We start from the raw sequence: 17424 nt of genomic DNA, 5'->3' as shown, positions 1-17424 counted from the left end.
AATAATTAAAGACAGCAAAAGGTCAGAATGGCTATAGTGAAGAACATAAGACGAACCCTTGTTTTCAAAACCCCATTTATGGAAAAGTATTTTCTTCAAGACAAAATCGAAGACAAAGTTACAGTATTTACTTGAATATAAGATGATCCTGAAAATAAGCTGACCCCTTCAAAATAAAGCTAAAAAACGAAGACAAAAATTACCGTATTAACCTGAGTATGAGACGACTGTGTATATAAGACGATCCCCCCTTTTTCGAGACCCATTTTTGTAAAAATGTTTTTGTTAAGACAAATCAGCAACAAAAATATAGTAGATGATCACTCCTTTTAAAGACCTAAACGTGCACTTTTTACAACCACAATCTCACAAATATCTTTCTTCCCTATCAACAGTCCATCGACCCCGGACAGCAGTTCACCTGGGAACATTCCAACCTGGAGGTCAACAAGCCAAAGAATAGATACGCCAACGTCATCGCCTACGACCACTCGCGAGTCCTACTCTCTGCAATTGACGGTACGTCCCTCCCCTCCAACTTGCTTTTTAACAGCATGACCACACTGTACTTTTTTCTTGTGGCGCCAACATGTCATTTGCTTTCATGCCTCGGCTGCTAGCGGGGGGAATAGATGGCTTTTTGAAATAGGCAATTTTCCCCCCGCCTTGCTGAGCTCGGCACTCGAGTCCGATTGAACAATCACCCGCAAACCCGAGAGACGCCGGCGCGTTCTTATTTCTCTCGCAGCCGAGCTGTGATTATATTTGATTCACGCTTAGATTTCATATTAAGTCGCAGCACAGTATGTTGAACGAGGACTAAGGATGCAAAATATGCATATAGTTGGCACATAAAACGCAGCTGCAAGACAGCTGCTACATGCATCATCTGCAGAACAAGGATATTTACCAAAACGCATAAGGAGGACTAGTTCCTAAACACATGCATCACATACATAACAATGAAAATGTCCGAACATATGCGAAATGAGGACATATTCAAAATACAATATCAGCATGCATTACAGGGAGCATTTATTTAACACATTCATAGGGAATTTCGAAAACATGCATAACGACAACGCATAGAAAGTGATGACATTTCCCAACAGTAATTCCAACAGTAATTCTGTAAACAAACGGGTTGGGGAGGAGATCTGGCCCCAAGTTGAGGAGTTCAAGTACCTCGGAGTCTTGTTTACGAGTGAGGGAAGAGTGGATCGTGAGATCGACAGGCGGATCGGTGCGGCGTCTTCAGTAATGCGGACGCTGTATCGATCCGTTGTGGTGAAGAAGGAGCTGATCCGGAAGGCAAAGCTCTCAATTTACCAGTCGATCTACGTCCCCATCCTCACCTATGGTCATGAGCTTTTGGTTATGACCGAAAGGACAAGATCCCGGGTACAAGCGGCCGAAATGGGCTTCCTCCGCCAGGTGGCGGGGCTCTCCCTTAGAGATAGGGTGAGAAACTCTGTCATCCGGGGGGAGGTCAAAGTAAAGCCGCTGCTCCTCCACATCGAGAGAAGCCAGATGAGGTGGTTCGGGCATCTGGTCAGGATGCCACCCGAACGCCTCCCTAGGGAGGTGTTTCGGGCATGTCCAACCGGTAGGAGGCTACGGGGAAGACCCAGGACACGTTGGGAAGACTATCTCTCCCGGCTGGCCTGGGAACGCCTCGGAATCCCCCGGGAGGAGCTGGACGAAGTGGCTGGGGAGAGGGTAGTCTGGGCTTCCGTGCTTGGACTGCTGCCCACGCGACCCGACATCGGATAAGCGGAAGAAGATGGATGAATTCCGTGAACATAAGCGTCACATACTGTATGGAAGAAGGAAAATGTAAAGACACAAAGGGGTCCTAAAATGATTTTTTTTATATACATTTATAACATTTTCTTGTTGTCCGCATAACATGTAAGATTGTTTTATAGACCATCTTCAAGTCGATTTCTGACAGTCGCTTCAGGATGCGCCGTTTTGTGGACGGTCTTATTTACGTGGCTCCATTTCGACTTAGTTGTTTCCACGTCAGCCATGTTGTAGTTTTTAGGCTTCCATATAAAGTCTACTGATAGACATAAGTTGGAACTACAGTATACGCTACTTTGTATTAAACAATGGTAACAGCGCAGGATGCATGTACATGTACAAGCCAGTCAGCCCCACAACAAGAGGATAGAAAAAAAGAAGGAACCCAATGACTACAAAGCACTTTAAGTAAATCTCTACCATATATGGATAATCTGCTGACGTCACCAATGGGGAAAAATGTCACAAATTGTGCAAATTCTATACGTCTTGTTTGGGGGGGAAGTATGAAGCAAGGCAAGATTGTTTTATAAATATCTCCGCAATGCCACTGTGGTTAGATTTCAACATTTTAGGACCTATGCACATCTCAAATATTTCAAAATTAAAAAAAATAAATGTGGGGTATTGTGTGTGAAATTTTGAGTACAAAAATTAATTTATTCCACTTTGGAATAAGGTTGTACCATAACAAAATGTGGAAAATGTGAAGCGCTGTGAATACATTCCGGATGTACTATAGACAATTTACTGTGGAAATCAAGGACATATTCTTAAAAAAATCCATCACGTGTGACAAGATAACACATGACATAATGAGGATTTTTTTCTCACCACTTGTGTAACAACAACATATGCAAAACAAGAACATGCCCCTAACAAATCTGTCACATGCATAACAAAGAAAAAAAATTTCGTAACACACTCTTAACCTCCTGAACACGTTCCCTTACTGTTTGTTCAACAAGGATGATTTCCCTTTGACTCAGACTTAGGGCTGGGCGATATATCGATATGCGCGATATATCGCGGGTTTGTCTCTGTGCGATATAGAAAATGACTATATCGTGATTTTCGAGTATACGTTCTCACGCAGTTGCTTTTAGCTGCGGGCATTACACTACAGGCTCTGCTCGCTCTTTCCTGTCTCTCCTTCTCACAGACAGTAAACGCAGCTTCTACACACGTCACATACTGTCACGACATACGTCACATACGTATACGCCCTCGCGCAGCAGAGAGGTAGCAGCATGGCTAACGTTAGCTGTGATGCTAGCGGTAATAGGAGCGAAAGAAGGTGCGAATCTGGTAACAAAGGAAGGAATAATTAATTCCTCCAAAAACAGCAGGGGGTCCATCGTCTGGCGGTGGTTTGGCTTCAAGTGGGAATATGTCGAACAGACAACCGTAATTTGTCAAGTGTGGGGCAAAAGCGTTGCTATAAAAAGTAGCATTACTGCTAATATGTAGCATCATTTGAAAAGTCACCTGCTAGAGAATGAAGAGTGCTTACACCGCACGTCAACATCTCCGTTCGGTGCCACACGTCCACACCATCAAAATGCCGAGGCAAACATTTCCAGATCAACACCGTATGAAAAAAATAGTGATTTTTTTTAGTTGTTATTTCCTTCTCTGCATGAAAGTTTAAAATGAGAATATATTAATGCAGTATGAAGAAGAATGTTTTAATGTAGACACATAGAATCATCATACTGCTGTGATTATATGCATCAAGTGTTCATTCAAGGCTAAGGCAAAATATCGAGATATATATCGTGTAACGCGATATGGCCTTAAAATATCGCGATATTAAAAAAGACCATATCGCCCAGCCCTACTTAGACTTAGACTTCCTTTTATTGTCATTCAAATTTTGAACTTTACAGTACAGATAAGAACGAAATTTCGTTGCATGCCCTAACATATTCATAACAAGTAAGATATCATCCTACACACGATGCGTAAGGAAGATTTCCATTCATACAGTAACAAAGACATTTCTTGCATGCATACATCACAGACATAACAAAGTAAAATTCCTAAACACATCTATCACATGCATAACAATTGACATTTCCTTGACGCGGGCATAACAGGTCAAATGTATTCTGATATGCATAACTAGGAAGTTTTTCTTAACACACATAAAATGACGAAAATATCCTGAACACATACGCGAGGAAACCTGCATTCCCAAATGAATCCCTCCAAGGTTGAAATGGTTTATTATTAAGTGCACAATAGAAATGTTTCATTATTACAATGAAATTATGTATTTGTTGTCCACACAAATGCCGAGTACAGGTAAAGAAAGACAGTAATATTTTGAAAAGAAAACTTTAAGATACAAAAAAAGAAACAAAAAAAATATCTTGTGTACAGAAAATGTGCAGAGGGTGACAAATGTGCATATTGTGTAAATGTGTACAAAGATACAGATGTATTAATAATATGCATAATGAGGAACATTTCCATAAAACATACATAATGGTAAATTTATTTAACGCATTCATTAAAAAGGATATTTTTCTGAACCCATGCACAGAACGTAACAAGGAAATGTTCTTTACACTTGTACTCCAAACAACATTTATTAGAAAAATGTTTTGTTGCACGTAATAGCAACAAACACACACAGTACATAACACTGACAAGTTTGTTTTTTGTTAAATTCCCAAAATGTATTTCCCAAACTTTTTTCAGTAATACATAAATTCAAAAACAATCCACAAGTGTTGCCGTGTTTCTATATTTTGTATGAGGACGTCTTGTGAAAGCGACGCTTGCAATATTCCTCTCTTCTTAATCAGACAGAGAAAACGACTTAATTAATGCAAATCCTGACGGGCAGACACCATGAAGGCACCAAAAATAAACAACTTCCATTTACTCCTATCAAATAAAACATAATGTTGATTTTTATTGCCTTTTATATCCAATTTGAATTGGATTTAATTGTATTTTATTCTTTGTCCATCAACAAAAAGGCAGAGACATAAAGTACTGTAATACTGCGCTGGTGTTTTTCAACGTGTTCACACATTATTTTTATTTTTTAATCGGTTGAATAAGTTACCTGGCAGGAAAAGGAAGGCGGTGGGCGGGGGGGTGTTTGCTGCTGCATAGAAGGGAGGGGATTCTCAGAGACGTGGCGTCCATGCAGATGAGACTTATCTCGGTCCACCATGTGTGCGCCGAGCCCCAAAACTGCCAGTCCTGAAGCATTGACTAGCTGTCAGCTCTGTCTCTTTGCTCTGGATTAGAAAAAAACAACAAGGCGGCTGTGCCTTTCAGTTAAAATAAGCAAAGCAAGGGAAAACTCATTTGTCTATTTTTTATTTTTTTTACTGGTTTGTTTACTGACACAGGAGTTTATTGCATTGCTGCCTGAACTTTATTATTACAATTTTAGATTTAATTTTCACATATTAATATGTGGAAAATTTATACCACAATTATTATTATCATTATTATTATCATCCCCATCAAAAGTAGAAATGTGGCAATCGATCAGCCACCAATCAGAATAGGACAGTTTTTGCGAAAAGTTATTGACATTGCCAATTAATACTTTTCAAAGGCGGCTAGTAGCAAACTGTGTATGTCCATAAATGGTGTGGAGCCGCTCCCCTAAGTTAATAACAATCACCGCCATTGCGGAAAATAAACTGTGTTTCTTAGTATCTTTAGATTCATTATCACGTACATTATCACTGGAGGACGAAGCTAAACATGATTCACATCAAGCGCAAGCCAGGATCAGGCATGCTCTTCGCTAAGCTAGCCGCCAAGCTAGCTTGAAACAACACAATAAATAGGAGGAGTACACAAAACATAAGGGAAGAGCCGATCGATCCATAAATCGGTGGTGTCGATACCAAGGGTAGTACCAATATATGATTAGACCGATATTTAAATGTTTCCAAGTCATTTTATTGCCTTTTTTTTGTTAATGTTAACAAACTTAGATAATAATTCTCTGGACACAGGAGAACACCAAAGGATTTGAATAAGTAGTATATTGTAGTTTTGGATTTCCTTTAGTTATTGTGTACTATTGACTTTGTTTGCTCAAATAATTGTTTGCAATCAAATACAATAAGGAACTAGTATAAATATTGTGTTGATGTTGTTCAACTGTCAATAGCACTCGTCATAAATGTAACAGAAATACATTTAATACATGTGATCTGTATTGGTATCGATCTGACTCATGGATTATTGGTACCGGAATAAAACCCTGATTGGAAGAGATGTCATGCTAATATAACCTTGTATTTTTATTATTATTATTATATTTAGGTATTCCGGGTAGTGACTACATCAACGCCAACTATATTGACGGCTACAGGAAACAGAACGCCTACATCGCCACTCAGGGTTCCCTGCCAGAGACGTTCGGGGAATTCTGGAGGATGATCTGGGAACAGAGGAGTGCCATCATTGTCATGATGACCAAACTGGAGGAAAGATCCAGGGTAGGACCTCACCCGGAGAAAAGTATTTGCTTGAGTTACCGTCGTTCTGATTTGTTTGTTACAGTACAAACAAACATAGATCCACAGTAGATGATTTTCTCATTCAGCTTTCTGGAGATCTTTTCTCAAGTTAGCGTTACTCTTGATTTATTTGTGAGAAGATTACGTAAAACTGATTTTTGCACAACCTGATAGAGGTAGGTTGTGGTCCAAGGAAGAACCCCTAAAACATGTTGGTAGTAGATTTAGATTCTGGGAGGGTTTAGCCTTGGCTGAAGTCTCTGCAATATGAATAGGCAACAACTGCATAACTGATATTGTTCCTAATGTGCTATATGGAATAACATGAATCTTGGCCTTGTTGGTTTTTAAGCCTTGGAATAGTATTTGCTTGATTTAGCTTTGTTTGGATTTTTAGCAATTTAATAACGTCAAATGGATTTCCGCAAAACGTAAAACATATAGACTGAGTTTTGAAGGAAGAACCCTTTAAATTTTGTTTGGTGTGGAATGGATACTGCTTCTTGAATTGTTTCGCCATGAGTGGGGTCTTTGCTCGACTTAGTGTAGATCAAATTTGTTGGAGAGCAGATTACGTAAAACTGATTTTAACAAAGCTCGATGAGGTCTGGTGTGGTCGAAGTTAAGAACTCTTAATTTTGTTTGCTCTGCATGATTCTTAGATTGTTTGGTCTTTATAATCCAGTGATTGCTATTCAAATTAGTTGTTTTGTTTGAGTACAACTAATTCCCACAAAGCCTTGACAAACTATACTTTGATCTAAAAAAGAACACCTTTAATCATGACCATTTTTTATTTTAAGCCTTACATACAATAGGAAGAGGATTCATATGCCCCCATTTGTCACGGCACATGATTTGGGGGAGTGCACTATCCACTTCGACCAAAGCCTCAGTAGCTATGTAGAGTGGCGCTTTCCATTATTTTCAGCAGACTCCATTACAAAATGATTAACCCACCCCCTTCCTCTCATGCGAGATCCATCTAGGAATGAGGCCAGATTAATCCCTTTTCACTGTATGTACCTTTGGAGTGTCCTCCAGTTCAACTTTACGCACTCCCAAACCTTGTAGGAAGTCCTCCCAGAAGTGTTATACGACATATTATCAATGCTAATGTCATAAAAGCTTATGATGGTATATTACGCTACTGTCTTTGTCGCATGTCATTGATTTGGGACGGGTCATCGGGAATGACGAACATTTCTCCCACATTGTCATTTGCAGGTAAAGTGTGATCAATACTGGCCAACGCGAGGGACGGAAACGTACGGCCTCATCCAAGTGACACTGCTCGATACGGTGGAGTTAGCCACATACTGCGTGCGAACATTTGCACTTTTTAAAGTAAGTTTTAATGTTTTTTTGGCCTCCCCGTAAATGACATCAAATGGGAATCAGTGAGTTGAAACGTCATATTCTGCAGAATGGCTCCAGCGAGAAGCGGGAGGTCAGGCAGTTCCAGTTCACGGCTTGGCCGGACCACGGGGTGCCTGAACACCCCACGCCGTTCCTGGCCTTCTTGAGGCGGGTGAAAGCCTGCAACCCTCCAGACGCGGGGCCCATGGTGGTGCACTGCAGGTAAGGAAGTAACTTCAGCCGTGAAATAGATTTTTGTAATGAATAAATGAATAGCTATGTCAACATACACAACCTGGGGCTTTCTAATTAAGTCATTTTGTTCCACATTAGTGCCATTAGTGGGTCAGCTTGCTTCAAAACCAACCACACTGCAAATTATTTGCCACTTACACTACCAAGATTTACATTTCTATTTCTAGAAATGTCCCTGGTTTTTAGAGCTATTTACTTATTTTTAGTCATTGACTTTAAATAATAATCTTAATTTAAGCATTTGTCAATTCTTGTTTAAAAATGTCAAAATTGATAACTATCAAAATAAGATATTTTGGTTTCCCCACATAGAAAATCTTGTTTCAAGATTCTGCAACCTCCCAAAGATGCTTCATTTAAGAATTCCAAGTTGAATAATGCTTGTTTTCAGAATAAACATGAGAGAGGTGCCAATGATTCCCTGGCGCAGCCACCGCTGCTGCTCACTGCTCCCCTCACCTCCCAATTTCGCCACACCTAGTGTGTGTGTGAGAATCATTGGTACTTTAACTTTAACTTAACAGTTGTATCTTTTATTGCGTTTTGATGAAGTTATTATTTATTTTCTAATCCAGGAGGGAGAATCAGCCAAGTTTTTTGCATTTCAAACATAAAATTCCAATAAATCAAGTTTTTCACATTTTGATGAAGTTACAATATTTTTTGCACTCAGTCCTTAAAGTCATTCGTCTGCCACATCCAGACATATATTGTGCACAGAAGACAGGTCTTAGGTATTCAAATCATGGTCAAATGTTGTAAAAATTGTAATTTGCTCTTTAATTTTGATGAAGCTCTTAAGCTTGTTTGTGCCCCATTGTTGTTTGCATCTGTAACAGTATGTTAGATTTAAATATTGGTCAAAAATGTTGTTTCTCTTTTTAGTTTTAACAAGGTTGTTGTTGGCATTTATAGCCCAAAAAGTAATCCGTCCACAAAATCGGAAGATTTTTGTGTGCAGAACACAGGTTACAGTTTCATTGGGATCACATTCAAACTTTGCATGTTTGTAACAGTTCCTAAGATCTCAACCTCGAACAAATATGTTATCTCAATATTACCTTTTGAAGTTATGACCTTTTTTGTATTCCAACGCCCGCTATTGTCTATTGTGGGTTAACTAACAGTCGTTGTCAGGCTGGTAAAAAGCCTAATTATTGCATATTGTCGCTTTAAGAGAAGCCCCAACCAAATCTAGACCGTGTGTTCCACAGAATGCACTTTTTAACACCGCAGTACAAGAAGTACTGCTGTCATTGCCCTCAGCTAACATCTTCCTCCCACACGCTGCCACAAAGCTAGTGCGGATTTCACGCGAAACACATTGCACATCAGCAGCGGCTCACACGTGTCAGATGTGTTTCTCGGGAGGAAGAGAGTCCTAAACAAATAGCTTTTAAGCTATTAGCAGTGTCTGGACTCCCAACAGAGAGGTATAAAAGCCATCATAGACAAATAAAGTCTAAGATAGCTAACATGTGTCAGGAAATTAAGATTAGTGCATATTTCAGAAGTCTAGTTAATTACATTTACTAGCCACTGAATGCAACTTTTTTAATTCCCCTATCGGCCTATCAGATAGAATCATCCCTCGACTCCCAAAATATCGAGGCTCTTTGACTAGCGTTTTTGCAAGCTTCTTATTTGGTACTACTCAAATCAAACTTTATTTGTATCGCACTTTTCATACATAGGCAAGTGGCAAAGTGCTGTACAAAAAAAAAATAGAGGAGAAGAAAACATATACACACACACACAGCACTATTGTCAATAACAAAGTAAAAATGAAAACGAAAGGAAAAACGTCTCCTTTGAGGCGTTCACACTGGAGAATAACTAAAATTAACGCCAACTAAAAAATTGTAAAAACATATAATAAAATATATTTGAAAATAAAATATAAATATTACATTAATAAGTAAAAACATAACATTGAGATAATAATAGCAATAAAACATTTATATAGAAAACAACATAATAAAAGAATAAAAACCAAGAGTTTAAAATGATCAGTAAATGTTGAATATTAGACTTAAAAAATATCTATAACAACACATTCATAATAACACACTGCAAAAACTAAAACTGAAAACATTGTGTTTTAAGTTGTAATATTTGGTCATCTATTTTGAAAATATACATTAAAATAATAATGCTTTAAATAATAATACTTATAAAAGACACTTTAATTGTTTTTAGATGGATTGTTTTGAAATGGTAACTATATCATTTTATTTTTCTTAAATAAAAAAAAAATTATAATTAAATAAAAGTAACCATAGAACTTTAAAAAACAACTTTGTCTGTTTTTTTGTGTTTTTTTTTTTTTTACATGTCTGCCCCTACTCCAAGGAGTTATGCAGCAAGATTTACTGTGTATATGAGTGGCATGCGCTTCCGTTCGTACTTGGGTCTTCAGTGGGGGTTTAACCATCTTAATCCACCTCTTCGTACCACCACTTCTATGTCGCATTATACAGACCAACAATAATAAGCAAAAATGCAAGGCGTGGCATTACAGAGAGAAAGGCACTTCATTGTAAATCCAAGGTGAGTGCACTTTAAATATCCATAAATTACATTTGATTTGCATTGAAGCTAAGTTATAATCAACTTAATGTTTTTACTTTCAGTTAATATTAATGTTACACCACAGGTTAATTCAAGTCGTACTTCAAAATGTCTATGCCAATTTGGCATCTAAAAAACAATAAATGGGCAAAACTAAGAAAAACTCAACTTTTATTGAGAAAAATAAGTACTTGGGGAAAAAGGTTTGGCTACAATATATACTTAAAAAGTGCTTTTGTTTTGTAAACATGGTTTTGAATGGAGACTGCAAAATAAATGCCACCACACCTTAAAAATGGAGGGGGGGGGGGGCGTTTTGCGTAAAGAAGCACATGTAAATGTCAAATGTACATATTTGGATGACAAGGCGCTTCATATAAAATGTTACCCCCAAATGTACTCCTGGCCACATCTTGTTTTTTCACTGAGAACAATATGGGAACAAATTTCCCTCTTAAACTTCCGGTAACTCTCGTGGTGCACTTCATGAATACCCAGTTACCGAACAGAAGGGTTCGATCCCCGTTCATAATTGAAAATATAGTGAGGTTCATTATTTATGTTTTAATGATGTTAAAATTGTTTAATACGCTAAACTTCAGCATACTAATAAAACGATGCAAACCCATGCTGATTGTCAAAGATGTTAGATAATATAACACATGGTAGTTAAAGTTAAAATTAAAGTACCAATGATTGTCACACACACACTAGATGTGGCGAAATTTGTCCTCTGCATTTGACCCATCCCCCTGTTCACCCCCTGGGCGGTGAGGGGAGCAGTGGGCAGCAGCATTGCCGCGCCCGGGAATAATTTTTGGTGATTTAACCCCCAATTCCAACCCTTGATGCTGAGTGCCAAGCAGGGAGGTAATGGGTCCCATTTTTTATAGTCTTTGGTATGACTCGGCCGGGGTTTGAACTCACGACCTACCGATCTCAGGGCGGACACTCTAACCAGTTCTACCTCAATGAAAGCTTTAGTTATTCTGGAAATTCATTGTGTTGCTCAAGGTAATATTAATCATATGTTGCTGGGGATACATATGATTTCAGCCTTACAAATTCCTCTTGGACCACCAATTTATGACCTCAGTATTTGTCAAATATAGCTTGACAAATAGTTACGGCCCAGACTGTATATTGTCTATTATTTACGTACTATTGGCCATAATAAGTTTGAAAAACATCTCAAATATCATACAAATTTTCCTCTATGCTTTATTTGGGGGAAAAAATGTGCATCTGAATTGCCTAGTACTATAACGCTACAGCTGACCGTGCACACCAGTTGACACTCGGTAGAAAGGTATTTCATGTTAATTAATGCATTTCTTGTACAAGCCTGTGAAACGACCCTAATTTTATTAACATTACTACCAACAATAATGTCTAGCTTTACGTCGTGTGCGTCTTCCAACCTCCGTTTAGACATCTGTCTGTGGAGTTTTCTCCGGGTACTGTGGCTTCCTCCAACATTGTAAAAAATATGCATGTTAGGTTAAATGGAGACTCTAAATTGTCCATAAATATGAATGTGAGTGTGAATGGTTGTTTGTCTATTTGTGCCTTGCTAATTTTGTTAGCCTGTCTGTGAGCTAGTCCATTGTACGTTAGTTAGCATCATGCTAGCGGTAGAGCCAACCCTCATCATGTATAGTTGTATCACTTTTTTTTTTTTTAGTTAATTCCAAACTGTATTGTTGATTTAACGTGATTCATACAAGAATGTGTACTTCATGTGTATATTGATGTACAAAACTCAAAACCAGTGAAGTTGGCACGTTGTGTAAATGTTAAATAAAAACAGAATACAATGATTTGCATATCCTTTTCAACTTATATTCAATTGAATAGACTGCAAAGACAAGATACTTAATGTTCGAACTGTAAAACTTTATTTTGTGCAAATTTGATGCCTGTAACATGTTTCAAAAAAGCTGGCACAAGTTGCAAAAAAGACTGAGAAAGTTGAGGAATGCTCATCAAACACTTATTTGGAAAATCCCACAGCCCCTGGGACAACTTTTTTGCAATGTGTTGCTGCCATTAAATTCTAAGTTAATGATTATTTGCAAAAAAAAATTCAGTTTCGCTGTCCGAACATTAAATATCTTGTCTTTGCAGTCTATTCAATTGAATATAAGTTGAGAAGGATTTGCGAATCATTTTACGAATCAGGTGTCAACTTCACTGGTTTTGGGTTTTGCACTTTCCTTTGTGTGCTGTGCTTAGTTTACATTAACTTTATTGTGGAGAATATCAATACACCACCTCAAATTATAATTTTTTATGTCTTTAATTCAAAAGACTGTTTACATATGCGGCAAACTAGACTCCAACATTCAGGGAGGGCAGAGTATTGAGTAGCCCGTTTGACCTTTTACAATAAGCAGCAACAATTGAAAAATTGAGAAAAACAATATAAGAAAAAAATATATGTTATTACTACTAACTAATAACACTTATTTGTTTTTAAATATACATAAAACATTTGTTTAGCTTTTTGTAAGAAAATATGTTCATCATTGCCATTCAAAACGATCATGACGTCATATATGATGAGTTCGTTGACCACGCCTCTCCACACCCCTAGCCACGCCTCTACCGCCACTTATATAGTGAAAATCTGGGGGAAGCCCTGTCGTCTCTTACTAGAACAATTGCAAAAAGGACAAGTTGACTCGCCGCTTAGTAGATGTCTGGAAGAGCAATCAATTTAATTCAGTCGATCAAAGCAGAAGAAGCAAACACCTGCAGAGCATGGCAGACACACACAAACCAGGTTCACCACCACAGCAGACAGTCAGACATGACAAACTCCAACTCTACACATCACTGCCAGGTTGCTATAATATAGATGTATTAACATGACAAAAATATTCAAATAATTAAGTACATTACACTCATTTGTAGCAGCCTCGGGTTTGGCTGACCTCTTCTTATGACGTCTAAAATTTTTTGAAAAGTCTGCATTAAAAATATTTTTTTTATAATCTTGCACATAAGAGATGGGTACCTTTCACATTTAAACTGATCCAGTACTAATTTCTGGTACATGGGAATCTATATCGGTACTCTACAGGAGTACTTAGGTGTGGTAATGTGGTAATAAATATACTTTTTTAAACTTTTTTTAAATAATAAAATACTATTTTTGTTATTTAACATTTAAAACTGAGTTGAGAAATTGAAAAGTTATTATATACAAAACACCCCTTAGTCTCGCCAATATGCATTTTGCATTTTGTATTTTTTTTTTTAATTGTATTTATTTTATATTTTATTTATTTATTTGGATTTACTTTGCAGTTTCATTATTCTAAAGGGTAGTAGTTGAAGCATACACATCCCAGGTAGAGTAGTATAATTGTGTACTTACTACTCACATTTGTATTATATTGTAATTTCTATTGTATTTTTATTTGTGCTTTTTATATCCATTAATGCATTTGGTTCTTACCTATTATTTCTGTGTTTTTTTTCTATATTGTTAAAATGCTACACATTTTTTTTCCCAAAGCATGGAAATATGGCACCGCCTTATGGAATGTGTACAATGAAAACACAACAAAAAATACAATAATAGCCAATATTCCAGAATAATTCCCACCAACAGAGTAATGTTTGTGCAAATTCCATTATTCTGATGTTTGTGTTATCGTATAACAGATACTAGTGATTGTTTCTTAGATTTTCTTTAAATAACTATAATTATGAGCTAGTCTTTTAAACCGCTCTCACAAAGAAATGACTCCTCAAAAAAATAAAATAAATAAAAAGTCCCATCTTTAAAACAGAAAACAGAAAAATGCTAATGTCATTGTGCTCTGAGGTGAATCTGAGATATGATTTGTTAAAGAAAAAGCCCCATTGCGAGTAGTTTAAGTGACATCCGCCCCCTGATTCTGCAGGCTCTGTGCAGATTACATTGACAGAGCAGCACTTAGAAGCTACCAAATGAAAATAATAGTCAGTTTGGAATAAATAAAAAAATATCATGAAATAAATGCACAAGTTTCCGTTGTAAATGTAGTTCAACGCTTCTTGTGTTAGTGCTTAGGCCTGCAGAGAAAGCTCTGCTGGCCCTAACCCCCTTTTACTGGTGTTTATACATACTGAACGTTTATTCGTCTGCACACCCCGCTATGTTTGACAAGTTAGTTGACAGCTTGGAGATTTGCTAACAATATGTATGTAATTGCTTTGGCTGCTCTGCATGTGTTATCTTGCATGCAGCTGTATTTTTACAGTGCATTGCTCTCCCCAACCTCCCTCCTCCTTCTGTTCCGTCGACTTGTAGAAAGCACATTAGTCTGACACTTAATGTGTGTCAACGTCCAAAAAGCAGCTGGTCTGACTGGCTGCAAAAAGCCACAGTGTCAGGTCATTAGCGCGTTAGCCTGTCGCTGCCAACGAGCTATCTGCCAAAGCGTGCTGACGGCTTTTTTGTTAATAAAAGAATATTACACGTGTTCCCGGCATCCGCAGCTTTGATGTTTAAGAACAAATTTGCCTAATGTATTCCACGGATTGCATCTGGAGGCAATGCAAACCATTCGTCTTCCTCCATCGTCTTTCGTCAGCCATTTTCGTACAGCGATCATGAGCTCATTTGTTAAAACCAGTGACTCCCGTCTTTGTTTCCATTCGTGGGCCGCCGCATGGCTCATTAGTCACGCTTGGCCCCCTTGGCAATCGACTTTGCTCCCACCCGAGGCGCCGCTCTTTTTCCCAAGCAAATGGAAAAACAGAAGACGGAAGGTTCCAGAGCAAACACACCTCGCAAGCATGTAAACTAATGAATCGATATTGACTTCCAGAAGTCGACACAGGGGATTTAAATAAATAAATGATCAAATAGACCTAAATATAAGACGGTATTTTAACCTACAAAACAATCTGAAAAAACCTGTCATTTTATATGCTTGGGTTCTAGAGATGCAAATGAACAGATAAAACCAACCAAGCAAAAGAAGAAAAGGGGGGATCGTATTATATTCAGCGGTGTCTTATGTGCGGGTCAATACAGTATGTATTTTGACCATTTGTGGGTTAAATGTTCAACAATTAAAATTTTAAACAGTTCCGCCGAGTGTTTTTCCCTGTATTGACCTGGATATAAAACATTATTTCCTTGAAAAAAAAAAGTCTAAAAGTCTTGCATTTGTTGCGTGTAGATGTATACATATAAACAAACAGGCTGTGAGAAATTTGTTCAGAGCTTTTTTTTCCGGTCACTCACACATGCAGGTCTTGAAAAAGAGAGCTTGTCCTATGTTTCTGGATGTATAGTTATACATACAAACCTACTCCCAAAGGGGCGCAGATCGCTTCTTGTCACTTAAATCCACTGGTGAATGTTGTCTTTATATTCAGGGCTCTTCATTAAAATTTGTCATACACACGTTTTTGAAAAGAGGTCTTGTATAGTTGGGTCAGTAAAAATATTTTTGTCTTGTTTTTTGTTTCGTCTTTTTGCAAAAATGTGTCTTGAAAAAGAGAAAAAGATAGGTCTCTTGATGTCTTATGTTCAGAGTCAGGTTTAAATTACAGTTGTCTTATATTTTTGTCAATAGCCTGCAATAATTTTGTCCTTTTTTCATGCTTGGATTTCCTAAAAACAGGCATTTGAAAAGAAGGGCTTGTCTCATTTCTGTACATTGCTGCTGGAATTTTAATTTTCCTGAGGGAACTCTCCTGAAGGAATCAATAAAGTACTATCTATCTATCTATCTATCATATCCAGGATAGTCTTATGTCTCAATAAAAATGTGTCAAAAAATAGATATTTTACGTATTTTCACGTTTTAGGTCATCGTACAATCAGTTTTATATATATATATATATATATATATATATATATATATATATAATGTATGTAATTGTATAAATGTTTTGTCCTTAAATTTGGCATATGTCTTATATTCATGGTCATTTTATATTTAGGTTAATCAAATAAGTTGTTAAATTGCCTTTTTTGCCCTTGAATATGTGTTAAAGTTAATTTTTTTTTTTTTTACAATAAGCGGGTCTTGAAAAAGATGGCAAATGTTGTGTTTGGGGTCATCTTACAATGTGGGTCGTCTTATATCTGAGTAAGAAAATGAGCCCAACATCGTAAGTCTTGTTTCGATTTTTTTTGTGTGTGTTCCGTTCCCTCTTACTGCTTTTATCTCTTTTGCTTTATTTGCTTTTATTATTGACAGTCATTTCAGAATTTAGAAATATAGATTGCAACAACCTGAAAGTCAGATGTGTGTTAGATATTTGAAGTCTTTGTGTTTTAGTGTCCGACGTCCACGTTCATTGCAGAGGCATTTTCTCCTAAGATCTGAAGTGATGTCTCGGGGAGTGCAGGTGGGGTCCAGTGGGGGTGGGGGGGGAGGCGCGAGCCGCTGCCAAAGTCCGATGTGCCACTTCAAGTATAATCACTCTTGAACCCAAATGTTCAGTTCCTTGGCGAGGAACATTTTCAAGTCTCACATTTCAAGTCTTTTCTCTCTACTTTGGCAGTGCCGGCGTGGGTCGCACGGGTTGCTTCATCGTCATTGACGCCATGATGGAGCGCATCAAGCATGAGAAGACGGCGGACATTTACGGCCACGTGACGCTGATGCGCGCCCAGCGGAACTACATGGTGCAGACCGAGGACCAGTACGTTTTCATCCACGACGCGCTGCAGGAGGCCATCAACTGCGGCACCACCGAAGTGCCCGCAAGGAACCTCTTTGCCTACATTCAGAAACTGACGCAGATAGAGGGCGGGGAGAATGTAACCGGCATGGAACTAGAGTTCAAGGTGGGATATGAACCAGTTTTGGTTATTGTTAGGGATGTCCGATAATGGCTTTTTGCCGATATCCGATATTCCGAGATTGTCCAAGTCTTTAATTACCGATACCGATATCAACCAATACCGATATAAACA

At 37.9% G+C, this 17424-nt stretch overlaps 1 protein-coding gene across 46 annotated transcripts in view; it reads left to right on the top strand.

The window, feature by feature from the left end:
- Positions 1-17424, top strand: part of LOC133606391 (receptor-type tyrosine-protein phosphatase delta-like) — a 589160-nt gene that overhangs the window by 561018 nt on the left and 10718 nt on the right. For all 46 annotated transcript variants that reach the window (XM_061960314.2, XM_061960281.2, XM_061960279.2 and 43 more), the window contains 5 exons: positions 396-519; positions 6112-6287; positions 7536-7655; positions 7735-7889; positions 17010-17295. In XM_061960314.2, the coding sequence (XP_061816298.1) occupies positions 396-519; positions 6112-6287; positions 7536-7655; positions 7735-7889; positions 17010-17295 (861 nt within the window). The remainder of the gene's footprint in view (positions 1-395; positions 520-6111; positions 6288-7535; positions 7656-7734; positions 7890-17009; positions 17296-17424) is intronic.

Source organism: Nerophis lumbriciformis, linkage group LG05, assembly GCF_033978685.3.
Source record: "Nerophis lumbriciformis linkage group LG05, RoL_Nlum_v2.1, whole genome shotgun sequence".
NCBI classification, from domain to species: Eukaryota; Metazoa; Chordata; class Actinopteri; order Syngnathiformes; family Syngnathidae; genus Nerophis; species Nerophis lumbriciformis.
The sequence above is the reverse complement of the archived record's forward strand: the minus strand, read 5'-3'. Positions and strand labels throughout refer to the sequence as shown.